This window comes from Anopheles aquasalis, chromosome 2, assembly GCF_943734665.1.
Source record: "Anopheles aquasalis chromosome 2, idAnoAquaMG_Q_19, whole genome shotgun sequence".
NCBI classification, from domain to species: domain Eukaryota; kingdom Metazoa; phylum Arthropoda; class Insecta; order Diptera; family Culicidae; genus Anopheles; species Anopheles aquasalis.
The window spans coordinates 54847640-54864499 of NC_064877.1; the positions used below are offsets into that span (position 1 = coordinate 54847640).

General features: G+C 44.5%; 1 protein-coding gene across 3 annotated transcripts in view; it reads left to right on the forward strand.

The window, feature by feature from the left end:
• The window catches only part of LOC126570348 (uncharacterized protein DDB_G0283357), a 55043-nt gene that overhangs the window by 30522 nt on the left and 7661 nt on the right, over positions 1–16860 (forward strand). For all 3 annotated transcript variants that reach the window (XM_050228043.1, XM_050228044.1, XM_050228045.1), the window contains exon 3: positions 11385–11522. In XM_050228043.1, the coding sequence (XP_050084000.1) occupies positions 11385–11522 (138 nt within the window). The remainder of the gene's footprint in view (positions 1–11384; positions 11523–16860) is intronic.

Sequence of the window (16860 nt, forward strand, 5' to 3'; positions counted from 1 at the left end):
GTGCTCTCCATTCTACGTGGAATCTCGGGTGGGTTTTCAAATTAATTTTCTACTGGTCAGTACTTCGATTACGGGAACGCGATAATCCCTGTCTCTTGCTAGCACTCGCTGGTCTTCCAGGATTTCCACTCATTTTCCGGTGCGGTTGAGCTGCAGTTTCCGGAATAGTTTCGCGAATTCGCTAGACCATCGCCCAATCCCAAGAATCCTTACAGTTGCTAGCGAATTCATTCCTCTCTGGTGGCCTGAAATGCTACGTTTTTCCGAGAATCCTGCTGAACTGGTTCGTAAAGGACAACGCTGCTGTCGTGCACATGTAGCTCTAGAGACTGTCTATGAATCGCACAGGATACCATTTGGCATAACTTATGCTGCTAGCAACAAATTGAAACATACCAGCGAAGGGAGCGAAAGAGAGAGACACTTGATCAACTCATCCCATATCGCTGTTGTTTACCCGGGAAACGAGAAAAGATAAATAAGTTTCACCAACATAAACCAAAAGCGGTGCGTCCTTTTTTGGTGCAGTAAATTATGCTCACCCAACCAATTGCGACTGGCTGGCAGGCAATGGTAAACATTACCATATAGATAGGCCCTGGGAATCGTCGGGCAATCGGGTAAGGCTCGGCTGGAAAGCAGCTGCTTAGCATAGAACCACGGGCGGCGCGTGATGAAAACAACTTCTCCGCCCGTTTTGTACTTTTGTTTTCCATTTTCACAACGAGATAAGCATTCAGCACTTCAGTAGGCAGACTGCTGCTGCTTCCTCCATAAAGATAATCCTTTGTCTGTTATGTGGCATGCGAGCATTGCAGAGCAGTGCTTTCCTATATTAAAGCTAACAACCCGTGGGACACATAAGCTGATGTTGAGCTTTAAAATGATAAACATTCCAAAAATTATGCGTATTCAATGCGCTGTCCGGTTAATTTCGCAAACAACAAAATCCGTCCGAGTACGAGTCAAAATGGTAATAAATGGAGAAGCTTCATTAAATGGTCCCCCGCGTTCGGGGGGGCCTACGTCATTACTCACGATGCGCATAATTAATGTGATCATTATCTGCCGTAGCTGCAAAAAACCGAGAGATTTATATAGTTTTTTTCATGCTCTCTATCAATGCTCAATCCTGGACGCCCTGGAGCGTTGAAGAAGAACGCAAAATGAGGCCGATTGAGCCCTGGCACAGGTTTTTCGCCGAAGATAAATGACATCGACAGCGGTGGGCCCAGCGATCCATGGTGTCCATTCTGGCGATCGTTCGAAAAATAATGCTTGCAAAGAGAGAGAAAAAATTCCAATTTTCACAACCCACCGAGACGGGTTCGAGGGCCAGCTCTAGGATCGAAAATTGCTTTCACCAGCCGTGAGGTGTAATCGAAGCTCTCTCAGGCGTTTAACCAATTGGCCAACCGATGCTGCCTGATGTGCTTGAGGTGTTACATTTTCACTAATTAAATTTTACCTGCGACACTCACCCGCGGTGGTCCGACACACCTCCGCATCCCAAATTGGCCAAAGAAGATCGTAACTTAGAGAGCTCAGCACCATTTATTATTTCTTGTTCAGCAGCAATTGTACCAGCGCACAATTACACGCAGACCGATGACCGGTGCAATGGATATATTTATACGACCAACAGAGCGTGTCCTTTGGATGAAAAAAATCTTTGCAATTTGCAACATTATAACGAAGTACGGGGCGAACCTTGGTGCTCACGGAGGTAACGGGCACATTGTAAGGTTTCCGCGCGTGGTAGCACAATGAGTAATGGCAGCACATGGCCACCAAGCCACAGTCACAGGTTCAAGAATGCCAGTGGAAGCTTTCTGCTTTCCTAATGTAATGAAAATGGCCCGGAAAACTACTGGCCGGTGTGGTGTGGTGTGGTGCGGTGCTAGGCAACTGTTTCGCAATCGCACAGTGATGCGAACACCTGCGCAACTCTCATTCTTCATTCAAGGCGCAATCACCGCACCACCGAGTTCCTGCCTGGAACTGCTGCCATGAACCGAGGCCAACCTGACAAATAAGGCATGTCGCCTGGCATGTTGATGCTACGGTATGGTTTACGGGTCGCTTGTCATACGTACATTCTTATCTTGCTTTCAGCTCGACACTAACTTACCATGCCAGACGCTGGCATGAACGCAAGATGGTCGCTCGTCAAAACTTCTTTCTTTCTGCTACCTTCTGCTACCAGCAGCCATGTTTGGCATCAGACTGTTGGTGGTGATGCTCCTCGACGTGAAATCAAACATTTTTCATTCCATGTGACGAAACTTTTCCAATGAGGCAAATGGAAACGGAGTGGTGGGTTTTTGGTGCGTTCCAAGTGTGCTAGTGCCGCAGCGCGTTCTCGATCGTAGCGAAAATATGCGTGCACGAAAGTTACGCCAAGTTTTTCGTTGGAAAAATTCTTCTCCCCGCCTCACATCATCACGCTATGACACGAAATTATGCGAAAGATCATCATGCATGATGAGAAGAGAGCGGGAAAGAAACTGTGACAAAATCGAAAAGACATCCCTCGACCTCGACTAAGTTTGTTTGAAGAATGTGCTGACGTTGAAAGAAGTTCAGCGACCTGCAATCATATCAACGGTATCACTTTACGCTCCAACATACCTTTCAAACTTCCCGGCTGCATCAACCCTGCAGGAGGGAAAATCTGTGTTGCAAGCAAACAATTATTGGACCAAAGCTATACTCGGGAGCCATTACGCCAGTGAGTCAATTATCACCCGCGATTCTGCACGGAAGTTAACGTGCCGAAAAGCGCCATTTTGCGCTGAATAATGTCACGATATGATGGGCCTGCTGGTAAGTTGGCGCTGGCGAGCCGTTCCGATCCAATCTAGTGTCGTGCTGAAGGACCATTAGCTGCGGCCGACAGCCGTGTCGTTGTTTGCCTTATCTTGAATGAGATTTTGGTCTCGGACGCTTTGAAAGTCATTCTGAAGTCACCTGAAAGAAGCGATTGTACTGGGCCAATTGTCGTTTGAAGCAGGTGGCAAGTAGTTATGAATTTTAATTATCAAGTCACACAGGTCGGTATGGTTTCTGTAGTTGTTAACTGTCTTTTGCTGATGATGGTATGGCGATGATCAGCAGTTTTACTTAAAATCTGAAGTTGCTTCTTGACATTGGAGTGTTTGCTGTTTGAAAAACCAATTTTAATATTACGTCTATAACTTCAACGTTTTCTCAAATTTTTTGGCTTAACAAATAACTTTTTTTCAAAACCAAAAGAACAATGACATAAATCAAAGTTTTGCCCATCGCTGGCCACTACCTTCTTGCATATTTTAAGCAATTTTCAAATTTCCATTTCGAAAGAACTCCTCATCGAAACATTTTAGGCAACTACCCGATACTACTTTTTCGATACTTTCATGAAGAATGAGGTGCTGTGCAGGAAAATGACTAGTTTTTAGACTTAGACAACAAGTAGTTTTCAGAAAGAAAAATGTCTGGAGAATAGAGCGGGCAGGCTAATTTTTTAAATAGTTTTTGCCTGGTTTTGCAACAAATGATTCAGCTTTTTGCCGCTTGTTGATAACGTTCTCCATCAACAATTTCACGAGTTTACGAAGATTCTTAGTGCACGAAACCTGTCAAAACTGGATCTTCTCATTGTTTTGGTGTACCCTAACTTTCCTTACTTCTAAACCATTAAAGCCAGCTTTTGCATTTTTTTAAAGTCATATTCACCATAAGCTTAAACCATCAAACGATAATTTTCATCAGATCTTTTCTTCTAATGAAAAGAGATTTTTTACTTCCCGCCCCGGCTTTTCCGACCCAAAATTCGGCGTTTTCAACTAGAGAATATGTAATAGTTATTATTATGAGCAGTTAATTATTGCATTTTAAAGGTATTTAATTGTACTTGAAAACGATATGTCATATGGGGCTGTGAACCTTCCCCAAACAAAATGGCGCCATCTTTACTTAGAATCGAAAAAAAACTATGTTATAGACCTAATACCATGAATTTTTCGGTTCATTTACAACAACAGTAATAGTAACTAATTATTCTCCATTGTTTCTCGGTGACTATTGTCACCTTAATTATTTAATAACACTTACTCCCATTGCCACATAGACTGCAATGGCTTTATACCCCTATAATGCAGTTCTTTGAATCTTGTGGCATATAAGGATAAGATTTGGAACCTTACCTCTCTCGAGATAGACAGGTTAGGTACCAATGCACTTTCCTAATGTCCAACGTACAAGATCTAGGATGAGCGGAAGTCTGCGTTGACAATACATGTCGTTATCTTGTAGTTGCGGTCAACTCGCTATTGAATAACGTATAGACTTTGAATAATAATGTCCATCCATTGTAGATTTGACGTCATCTATCCAACCAAAGTAGATTCCAGACAACAATCAACAACAATTTGATGACTTCAAACTAAATCGCTAATAATTAACCTGAATTAACAAAATGAACGTTGTTGGATTGGTCGCTTTTGTGAACTAATTTTAATCGAGTACCGTTGTCAAAACACTACATTTATCCGCCACATAATGTACATACCAGTCAATATGTTTCCAATGACTCGTGGCTGATGATTCTGTCCTTCTGCTGGCACAAAAGTCCAATCTACTGCTGTTCATCCACAACCGTAGCTTCTGTCATCAAATTGTCAAACAGCATGATCCCACGTGTCATCTCCCGTGGGCGTCCATCCTTTTCCATTTCCTCATTTAATTGAAATTCATTTTGAAACACACTCCGGTGGTCCACAGAGCCTGCGTGACCTGGTGTTCGTTTCTGGCGGTCCGTTTTTGACCGTTGATGAGGCTCAGCATCGAATGGAATGAAATATTCCTCTCCCTCTCTTTCCGAGCCATCATCAAAACTCATCGACGACTACTCCCTATGATCGATCGGCTCGTACGAACGGGAGGTGTGAGAACACTATCCTTCCATCGGAACACGGCGACTCGGACACACCAAACAATGGAACGCTGCTGGAACGGTGGTTGGATGAAACAAACAACCGCGTGGTCGTCGTACCACCTACCTACGAACAGCGGCACGACATCAATAGGCGATAAATCACGTCTCCGCAGCATAAAAATCCGCATCCGTCGACCAAAGAGCTGAAGAGGCAGATCTGTTTTCGTCGAACAGGAATGTGGAAGTTCGTGCCCATGGGTTGCCTCCGGGTTTTTCGTGCCATGCCCTTGGGTATAAATCATTTTAATGTTTCAATTCGACCCACGGTTATACCCACCGGAACTCGCCCGTTTTGGCGAGGTGAAGCTTCATCGACAGAGAAAGGGAGAGAGTGTCCTCGAAGGGAGGAGGGTGTACGCGTAACGCGATGTATCGATATGGTCGCGCCACTGCCATCGAATGAGCCTTCCGAAACAACTGGAAGGCGTTTTCGGTAGGCAAACGAAGAAAAGGTGGGGAAGCAAGGAACTGTCTTCGAACGGCGCAAGGACATGCTGCTGGTAGGGTGTTGTTTTGATTTATTGCTGGCTCCGTGGTGGTGGTGGATCTTTTTCGACAAATAATTTAAGCTTTTTCTTCATTTTGAAACAATTATTCACCGGCTCAAATCAGTTTTCGAAATTGGGCCTGCCAGCAGAGCGAACGAGCAGGACAAAAACCCCTCTAAAAGGCATTTGGTTTGAAAGATGGATTAGTGTTGGATATATTCATGACGTTCATCTCCCGGATACTAGCTAAGTATAAAGCTCATTTTTTTGGTTCTAATTCGTATTCAGACGTAAATTGCCCTGAAAAGCATAACTTATACAAGCCATTTTCATCGCAATATTATTGTTCAATTCAATTTTCCGTTGTGTATGAATCCAAATCGTTAATATCTTCACAATATCGCTGGAATGTATACATATCACCCCCACAAGTTGTTAACAATTTGCAAATTCCAAATTATCTAAATTATCGATAAGAAAAGTCTTTAATCCAAAATTATCGATAAGGCAAGCATAATAGTATTCCAATGCGAATGGCTTCACTAACCCACTAGGTAACCAATAAAAAAACCGAATTCTAGAGTCCTTGTGGAGGGGTGCTTCCGTTAATTCGAGCCAAAAAAGGATCATTTTTGACGAGTTTTTGTCAAGTAAACATTCAATTTTATTTTTTCAAGTGAATGGCATATCAAACTACAACTTTTGAAGAATATTGGGTATTATTTTGAGGAACATTTATTGGGAAATTAATCCGTGGTATCAAATTATGGAAGGCGTGTCGTCGAAAAGGTACTTTTCGCTGCCCATCATAGCCATGTGACGGATCATCTGAAATATCCAAATAGATATTCTTTTGATAGATTATAAGTTTATTCAGGTAGCACCATCAATTTTTTGTTGAATTTCCTATTTCTCGATTTTTGACAGATGTTTGAAATTGGAAAAGTGATGCTTTTTGCGATTTGGAAAAACAAACGCGTTTTAGTTTTTATGCTACGATAGGCACCGACTTTAAAAACGTTTGTTTTTGGAAATGTTCTTCAAAGTAGCGAGCTGCATAGGGCCTTGTATTCTTGAAAGGATCAGCATTCACAGAAAAAAATGTTAAAAATATGTGTCACAAAAAATCAAATACTACACCCTTAAAAGAGTTTGGTGATATTTTTTTGATTAAGAATTACTGAATGCCTAAAAACCTAAAAATTCACGAAAATGGATAAGACAGTAGTAAGCCTTTCATCAGACTTAAAGTAATTATACCAGAAAAGGAACCCCCAAAAACACACTAAAACCTATCTCAAGTCAACTAAAGTGTTGACAACTGAGTCCCTTCTAATCGCAATCACCAATTGCCCGCATCACCGGCCATTGCCGCACGGGAAAAAGGAATCAAATAAAAACAATTCCGTACGCGCGCGCGCGTATGTGCCTTCGAGCACAAAATCGACATCAAAATAACTCGCACCCCGAACTCCCAGTATATACTTCTCGCAACGGTTGGGGCTATTCCGAATACACGGATGTTACGTCAGAAGGATACTCGTTCGCCGCTGAAGCAATTCATTAAATTCAAGGCTCGAGGATATTTTTGTAAGTGGGCAAGGGCCCAGGGAAGGGAAGGGAAATGATGGAAGCGGGGTACACACTCTTCGTAGAATTTCCCACGCACACAGCTTAATCCCTTTTCCTTCAGTCTAAACCCGCTTCGTGGCACCACGGGAGGGTGTTGGGAGGGCGGTATGATTCGATAAATTTTTCATCGATTCACGGTTGACGCAAACAGAAGCAATTCAGCGGTGAAACTCCCATGCCCCAGCCCCGGCATTCGCTCGGTTCCGCATCTTCGCAACCGTCGATCTCACCGATAATCGATAACAAGTTTATGAGTCGGAAAAATGGGTACCCACTAACCAACCCGCCAGCCACAGTTGCTTGCTCCCTTTTTGGACGGATTTTCCCCGTCAGTTCAGTTCGGGCATCCAACGGTCTTGGCGCCCTGGCCCTGGCCCTGGCCGAATGTATCGGATTTGCTGTTCGGTTATTTGTTTTCTCGCTCCGATACCGTCTGATTGTTATTTTCATAACACTTTTGACCTTCGCACATTTTCCACTGGCTGCCCATTTCGGTTGTGCTGCCGTTCTGCTGACGACGGTTCTCTGCGTACGTATCGGCGCGACATCTTGGCATCATCTTGGCGCCCCATCCCAGTGCCAGTGGTTTAATTATGTTCCCGCAAAAGGGAACGGGAGCTTACTGGAGCCGGTTGGCGGCTGCTCATTTTGTTGCATTATTGGAAAAATTGCCGGAATTTGTTCGTCCGAAAATTCGAACCGAACATTTGGCAAACAATCCGGTTTATCCGCGAGGTTCCACCGCTCATTACCATCGAACGGAATTTCCCGTGATGGCCACTGCCGGCACAGAATCCAAGGAAAGAGAAGCCAAGATATCCTCGCCTGCGGCTACACTTTCTACAACATCATTAGCATCGTACTAGCGCCGACTGTCTGCACTTCCACGCCACCATCACGGTGGAGCTAATCCACTCCCGATCGCTTTCAGACGCGAACTCGCGGCCTTCACCCGAACTGGGAAGGAAGGAAGTCGCGAGTGGCTAACTCAAAGATTCACTTTCGGCGCTTCTTTTTTTCCCCCCTTCTCTTGCCAACGACCCCTGGTAACTGGCTGGCACCCCACAAATGGAATTAAACAACGCCCGCAAGGCATCGGCAACGGGAGGGCAACGAAAGTTGGCGGAAATCTGCCCGTTTTGGTCTCGGAGTGCGCTTTCTACCTTCGCCACTGTTGTCGAATCTGTCGGTAAAGTGGTATTTCCAGGCTCCGAAGCCCGAAGGCATCAATTTAAAATGAGATTACAAAGTGTCCTCTTCTAAGCGCGATTCCGGCCCCGGAGTCCAGAGACCGCGGGGGGGGGGGGGGGAACAAATTACACAATCTTTCGCACACAATTCCGCCTAATGGAAAAAAGTGGCAGATGATGGAAGGAAGGGGAGGAACTACTCCAACACGCACCCCATTAGGCAGCAGCAGCCCCTCGGTAGTCCGGAACACTCGAAACGAAAGCAACAGTCCGAGGAGAAGGGGACCATTACATTACTTCATCCCGAATGGAACACAGGGCGGGAGGAAGTGAAGGAGAAGGAGTGCAAGTTCCTCCTTCACGGAAGCTTCACACTTACGGTCCGCTGAAAACGTCCTCTGCAAATGGCAAACGATCCTCGAGACTCGAGAGGGAGAGAGAGAGAGACTCTGGTGCTTGCTTGCTAGCTAGTAAAGTTGTAATAATACTGATCGACTTCCGGCATGGGACCACCAGGGAATGGGGGCTACCAACACAGTCATCATCAGCTTCAGTCCTTGGGGAGATATTGAAATCGAGTAGGACGAGTAGCCAAAGGATAAGAAGAGCGCGCGTGAGAGCTAGAGAGGAAATGGGAGAAGGTAATAAACTTGCGTGATGTAGAGTTAGGTACTGTCCGAAGTTACCTTCGAACCTTCGAATGTCTTATTCTGGACGCACGACGACACTGCCAATATCCCAAAATATAGAACCTTCGTCAAGGCTCGCAACTCTCGAGGGAATGTCGTGTGTCGTTGTCGGAACTGGAGCTCGAATTATCGATGAGGGGCACGAAGCTTCACGTAGACCTTCCGACCGATAGCGTAGGAGAACTTCCAGGGTGCATCATCAACAGTAGCGTCGTGTGGCCTTTGGAATACTTCGTTGGTACGCATGTATACTACATGTTATAGGACATGTTCACATGAGTATTGTACTACAAGTGTCTTTGGTGCTCAGTTCGTCCAGGAATGCTCTTAGGGAATCGTGCTGGCCGGCTTATCGGTCTTGGCGACGTTGCAGACATGGTATGTGATGAAAGTGCCATTCAGTGGACAGTCACTTACATTTGTTGGCCAATTGACAGGCAGTGGGATTCTCCTTGGAGGCTGCTACTCGGCCCGACTGACCGTGAGTAACTTAAATGTCTTTTGTTGCGCAGGGAATTCTTGTTGGTTATCAAGTAAGTTTATTACGCAAGAAACCTTTTGTCCGTTGGTATTTGTTTTCTTATCTTAAATAAATGAAGCGCGCCCTGATAAATTTCAATCCCTTTCGTAGACAAGGGATTGCGTCCCTCCAAATTCTTTTTAGCGGCCAGCGCCCACCTCTATGGTGTATATGTGTGTTAAGTTTGGTCATTAATTGTCTGTTCTATGTAATTTTATTCTAAACATGTGTTGGAATTGAAGATTAGTAATTTATCTGCAATGTCAGTAGTGTTCGTAAAATTGAATGAAAAATCATTTTTTATTCATTCTTCAACATTTTAGTCAAATTTATTACAAATCCCTGAAAGTATGCAATTTTACCGGTTACCTGGCGCCTCCATCATTGGGTTTTTGGCAACGGAGCTACATCATTTTGTATTCTCGGCGCAGCGGCGAATTACCTTTACCTGTTTCGTTGGGTTTGGTGAGAAAAAGCAAATTTAATAATCCTACACACCTCCAAATTATGTAGCGAAATGACCCGTGGACTTGTTGATACTTTAAAACTGCGATCCGCATTTTAATACGAGTTTTTTTAGATGTTAGTTACATTTGTGGTGCAAAATCAACTAAGTATCAACTCTCGGTTTAACAGATAATTTACAAATAAAAACATAAATTGTAATGCTACTACACCACGAATGATTTACGAATGAATTCGTAGTATTTCCAAAGTATTTCCGAATAACATTTTTCTATTTGACATTCTGAATGCAGAATCAACAAAGTTCAAAAGTCAGCAGAAGCACAAAATGAAATCACCCAAAAGTCTCAAATAAAACTGCCTCAGCTGTTAATCTATTCTTTTTGTTGAATCTCATTCTACCTCATATATTTCAACAACTTTCCGGCGCCAACATCCCCTAACTTCATTTGTGCATGTTGCGCGCATATGAATGAAAGTGGTACTTACATTAATTATTTATGATGATTAAATCTTTTTCAACCCGGAGTTTTACCGGATATAAACCCTCGGCTATCCCATACATCGCTCACGGTACTTCTCAACTCAACTCATCTGACAAGGACCGGAGGACCCTTCCGGATGCTTTGCGAAAGTTTTCTACGCCACGTTCCAGTTTCCAATTTGTCTGATGCTCTGAGAGAGAGATAGCGCCGGGCTCATGCTGCATACTGCACAGGATATCTTTCACTCCCTACTCCTTTCTTGAAGTTCCGATTCCTCCTCCCGGGGGAAATCTCCGTGCTCTTCCTTCACTATGGCGCGTCAGGAATATCCCTTAGGGACGGCGAGAAGAAGAAAAAAATAGTGGCGCAAAAGTTGTACTCTACTGTCGTTCCACTCGAGCACGCGTTCGCCTCGCGCTGATAGAGAGCGTCACAACATGGCATGCACCTCACTCAATCCGAATGCACCGCGAGCGTGCGCGCGGCCATTCCGGCGTGAGTGAGATATGACAGCACCGTGACAGCGAATGAATTGGATTGTGGATTGTGGTACCACGGAAAACTTTAGTCTCATCCTCCCTGATGCGGTGCAGTGCGGTTGCTGACGTTGCACACAAGGACCCGATGCCTCGCTCTCTCTCTCTCTCTCTCTCTCTCTCTCTCTCTCTCTCTCTCTCTCTCTCTCTCTCTCTCTGACTGTCTGCATCCGACACTTTGTGTTCTGTGTCCGTTAATTGAATTCCCTTCCCGCATCGCTCGGTTGTTTAGCCGATTGAGTTCGATTGTTGTTCTCTGTTGCCACCAAACGCCGCTGGAAAGGAAGCGACCTATTAAGGGCTTCTTGTTTTACGGTGGTGTCGCGTCAGTTTTCCCTTCCATAAACCAAACGTCCATAAACTCATTTACGTTTTTACCGTCCGTCCGTTTCCCTTTTCAGGCCTCCACCTCCGAGCTGCTGAAGTGCTTAGGAATGTTCCTTCACGATCGATGCCGCAAGCTGCGCGACTTCCAGGCCGGCGATGCCGTCATGTGGCTGCGAGCCGTCGACAGAAGCTTACTGCTGCAAGGCTGGCAGGTACGTGTGTAATCATAATGTGAACCAAATGCCCTCCCCCACATCTACCATTGATAAACGATCGCCTAACCTAAATAGATGCTTCCAAAAATGATTAGAATCGCCTTTTGGGGTCCACTGCGTTCGTGCTTCTCCTTCGAATAAATCCTTCAACAAACGACTCCTCTGTCGACAGGACCGGAAACCGGGTCTTTGATTTAATTTGTAGGACATCCTTCCCAGAGCGAAGCGGGCCATCATTAAAATCACTTTTTTATTAACCATTCGGTGACCCCATATTTTTCCTCCAACATCAAACAGAAGTTACTGATCCGTCGACAACGAGCAGTGCAGCTTAAAGGAGCCCCAAAACTGCGCAGACGAAGACGGGTTGATTAGCGGTGCGTCAGAGCTTTCACCACTCGATCTCTTGGCACCTCGCCTCTCCAACAGGTGTCGACGAACGACGCTCACCGTCGTGTCCGGGACAGAGTTTTTGGGTTGGGAAAAGTTTTACACATTTTCCACCACCTTGCTTGTTGGATGGTCACGACGGCCGCTGTGGAAAGTTGCCATTACTTGCGGCAAAAGTTTGAAGATTGAGTTGGAAGGGCGGCGCGGGAGGTTGAAGCACGGTAACAGAGGTGCCTAATGCCGCTGATCCGCTTCCATAGCCGCGCGTTTGCAAGGGACGGACGATCTCATAAATCCACTAATGATCTAATTAATTACGCGCATTGGTGGGCGAGGTATGGGCGGGCAAAGCGGGTAATTGCTTCACTCTAACCGGGCCTAGGCCGAGGCACAACGATGAGCCTTATTCGATTTCGTTACCATTTGGTAATAAACACTTTGCGAATAGTTAACGCTTCTCCATATTGCAGTTTGTCTTTCAACAGTAATAACCACCGATCATCCACGAGTTAGTGGTGTACAGAGTATTAAAACAATATTTCCCTCAGCACAAGCGATCAAATTGAGGTTGTGCCGAATAAGGGCTACCACGTCCAGGGTCTCTCTGCACTACTCAGACTCCTTCAGAAGGATACTCCATCAAACGGTGATTAGAACACTTTTGCTCTGTCCGCCTGCTAGCCATTGGCCGCGATGGAAACTAGGTTAAGCACCCGCGGGAGGGTGCGATGATGGTGCGATGTGTGTACCGTGCTGCAGAGCGGGACTCTCGGTGGAGTCCAATTAAATGTTTTCGCTTGACCTCACCGTCCGAAACCATTGGCTGTCGTGATGGTGCCTAGAAGCTCCAGCCAGTGACCGCAGCAACCAAACTGCTGCTGCTGCGCTACTGAGAGCTTTGAATATTTGAGCATATTTGAGAGTACCCTCCATATTTGGGTCCTTGCAACCACCGGAAAAGGTGTCCACCAGGAGTGTCACTCGTAACGAAACGAAGACCGAAACGCGGTCAGAAACGGCACGGTGAACCCTAAAACCTGGAGCTAAGGTACTAAAAATGAAGCACCATAAAATGGCGCGTTCCTCGCTGTCCTCGTCACGTTCGGCACGGCGGACGATCGGCCACAACAATGACCATCATCGCTCAGGATGATCGCGGGGACCTTTTTCGAGGGGTCTTTTGCCTTCTTTTTTCTCCGTTTTTGCTGTTGGATGCCAGGTCAGTCAAACACCTGCCAAAAACCCTTTTTTCGACCGGGCCACATTTCATTGGCACCAAAACAAAAGTGGAGCTCCCTTGGAAGAGGCAGAGAGGGAGCTCGAGATGAGCCGGATGAAACAAAGACGAGCCCCTAAAGCATCCAGTTCCTCGTTCGCTCTAGATGGTTAATTTAATGGTTGCTCCCGTGATTTTATGCTACGAGATACTCCGAGCCCTCCTCCGACGGCTTCCTTTTAAACACGAAAAGAGACCGAAAAAAAGCGATTCCTTTTTGCACATTTAATGAGCATTTGGTGGTGGTGGTGGGGGCCCAACAGCCTCGTCTAACTCACCGCTCGATACCACGGGTCCGGCATCATCTTGAGCTCGAGTAGCGGTCGCTTTTTTCGCGCGGCCAAAAAGGTTGAGGTACTTTTTGGTGCTTTTGTTCGGCGGTGACTTTTGCTTCGTTTGACTTAACGGGCTTTTAAAAGGTGATTCAGGAGCGCTTCTTGAATCTTCTGACCACGGTCAAGCCCGTTCCGAGGCCTGCGGTGTGGCCCCTTTATGGTTTAAACTTTGTTTGATAGAGCCATCGTTAGCCTTGTAAAACACCCCTTGCTCAATGTTCCATCTCATCAACAATTTGCTGGCCAAACTGGGTTGATAGCACGCTGCAAGCTCCCAGGTCCCGGTGTGGCGCGATAATGCGATCTACGCATAATCCCGTTCCCGAGTCGGCTGCTGAAGCTTTTAGCACAAGCAGGGATGGGAATAAAATGAAGGGATTATGTTGCCAGATTATTTTGTGACTCTCGGCTGATAGGATGCACATTAATCACATCAATCAACCAAATCCTTGATTCTTCTCGTTCTCTGTCTCTCTCTCTCTCTCTCTCTGTTTTACCTTTGAGTTGGCAGACGAACTTATGTAACAACGTTCAGGCCGATTTTGAAAACGTTCCCACCGCTGCCAACATTACGTATGTAGATAGCTGTTGGGAAAAGGATTCCCCAACGACTTTTTATCCTTTACCCATGTAAAGGACCAACCAACAATCACCTCCGTGTGTTTGCCGGGAGTGATTAATGCTTTTCCATTGGCCATTGGCCAAACAATCGGCTAAACCGTAGAGCCTGACCGATACAACCGCTGTGGACAACACCGTGGACGAGTTAGCGATAACTTTGCAACATAAATCAGAATCTCCATCCCAACAGCTGGGGCTCGCCGATTGCCAATCGCCAGCAAAACGGTGTCAATTGTGCCGAACGAAGGTGTTAAAGGTGGTGAAGGATTATGCAACAAAGCTTGGCTTGGTTCGGTTCAAGCTCGAATCCTTATATTGCTTTGTGACTGAGGTGAATCCTCGTAATGGTTCTTTTAAGCCGATTCCCACTAAGAAATAGATTCGGTAGGTTTCTCTATAAAGGTGAAATCTTCTTAAGCAACAATATCGTGCTTCTAAATCCGATTTTGAGTTGACTGACGTAGAAGCCCGCACGGTGGTGCAATAAAACAATTCCATTGTTCAAATTTTTTGTTAAACTCGCATTAACATTGCCATTACCAGTGTCAATACCAGTATCATAATAATGAAAAAAGGACAACATCGCAAATATTTGCCCAAACAAAATCGACGTATGTAAAAGAGCAAGATCTTGATGAGCTTCGGTAAATTATTGAGGTCTTTATCATAAAAGAACTAAATGTGTTCCATCACACATCTTTTATATTACTTCAGTGTTTCCATTCCAATCTGTAGACACACAAAAAGAATCGCAGAAGAGCCACTTCTTCATGTTTCAAACCAATATCAACTACACCCACGTTAGTCCTTTATCATTGATGAAATTTCATATTGTCTAAGGACACATGGACTGATTGCGTTTCGCGAAACACTATATGTTTGCTCAGGAGCATTCGATTGAGGATTGTGTTTGATTATAGACAAAAGAGTCAGAAATATTTGTCTTTTTCAACAAACGAAACGTTTGCTCCTAGACGTTTTCAGAAACGGAGTTCCTTTTTTATTGATGTTACTTCAAAGATCTTCTTCAAATTTCAGTCTTCAAAGTTCAAATTCTTCTTCTTCAAGGTTCAGTCGTGATGTTATTCAAAAAGTGATCAATTTATATTTTAGGCAATTCCAATACAAGCTTTTATCGTCAACTCGGAGTTACACTATCAACCGCCGGATTAAAGTAGAGATTTTACTATGATAAACATTTGTTTTTCCAAAAATGTTGGTTAAAATGTTTCATCAAATATAGTTAAAACATAAGTTAAAACATGTTATTGCGTTACGTGTTGAATAAGCTATTGTTTCCTGTCCCTTTCCGACAAGATCCCCGCTCTCCTTTTCTTATTAGACTTTTTAAAATCTACTTTTCGGTTTACTAAAACACAAAAAAATTGATACATGTTCTGTTTTATTTAATTTATTCATTTTTCTGTTATTTTACTCTTGTGGCCAGTATTTTACCCACAACTGGTAGATGTAATGGGCTTTTGAACACTTCTTGTGCCTGTTTGGGAGTTGGATTTAGCTCTATTGTGCTTCCAAAACGTACCTCGTTGTCTGTCACCTGCATGTAATGTCTGCATGTGTCTGTCGTCACACTAAAACCGCAAGAGCACGAGACGAGTCCGACCATCAACCGTACTTGGCTGACTGGCCTGTTAGATAAATGTATTCACATTGGTGAACGTTTCACCTATCTTCTCGGCGTCTCTATAGACGAGGAAAATGAAGCACAAGACTGTTGACCGAACGTTGTGCATGTCTAATGTGGGTACTCCAAGCCAGCACAATCTGCATATCAAGTGCAATGGAAGTCCCAAGTCCAGTATTCCTTATCTTCCGCCAACCACCATCATCATTCAGTACAGGATCTGGGCTCTATACGATAACCATTTGGACAGCCTGGTCGACGGAATCCGGGGTGGCCGGGTTGTGTGTGAAAAATCATCCCACCACCCGCCACCAGGTTGGTTGGATTCGGTGAAATTTCAATTCCAGTCACTACCACAGCCATAGCCCACAGTGACAACCACGACCTAAATCTGTGGTTTGTGCATGAATAAATTATACTATCGCTGGCAGTTGGCCGACGGAGCACTAGACGGAAAGGGAAACTAGCATTCGGATTTTTCCTTCTCCTTTTTTTTTTTTTGCTTCTATTTTTTGGCACGATCGTGATCTAAATGTCCGCTTCCGGTACATTGCCGAATAGTTGTTGCCGAACGGAATTGAATGTTTGAATTCAATGCGAAAACCATGTTCGCTATCGCTCATGCCATCGCTTCTATTCATGTGCCACGCTAAAGATGCATTCACAAAGTTTGGTGCACAGAAGGCAAACAAAGGAAAACGATTGACTACGGAAGCACAGATGCTACTCGTTGTCTGATAACTAATTTTATTTACATTATCTGTTACCATCATCAGGAAAATCATGTCCTTCACTAAATTGAGAAGTCGATCACAAACAAATATCAACAAATGCGCACTCTTTAGTACTAAATATTGACTTCTTTAATGTTCTGCCAATTCCACAGCTCGAGAATCTATCTAATCTCCGAACAAACCATTCAAATTCGCCATTATTCGAACAAATCGATTCCTTTTTGACGGAGCAAAAGTTTAAAACACGAAATCTTGTTATCACAAATTGAAGCAAATCCACGAAAGAAAAAAACCACTCCACCAGAACAGAGCTTTGATTTCTACACAATGCAGA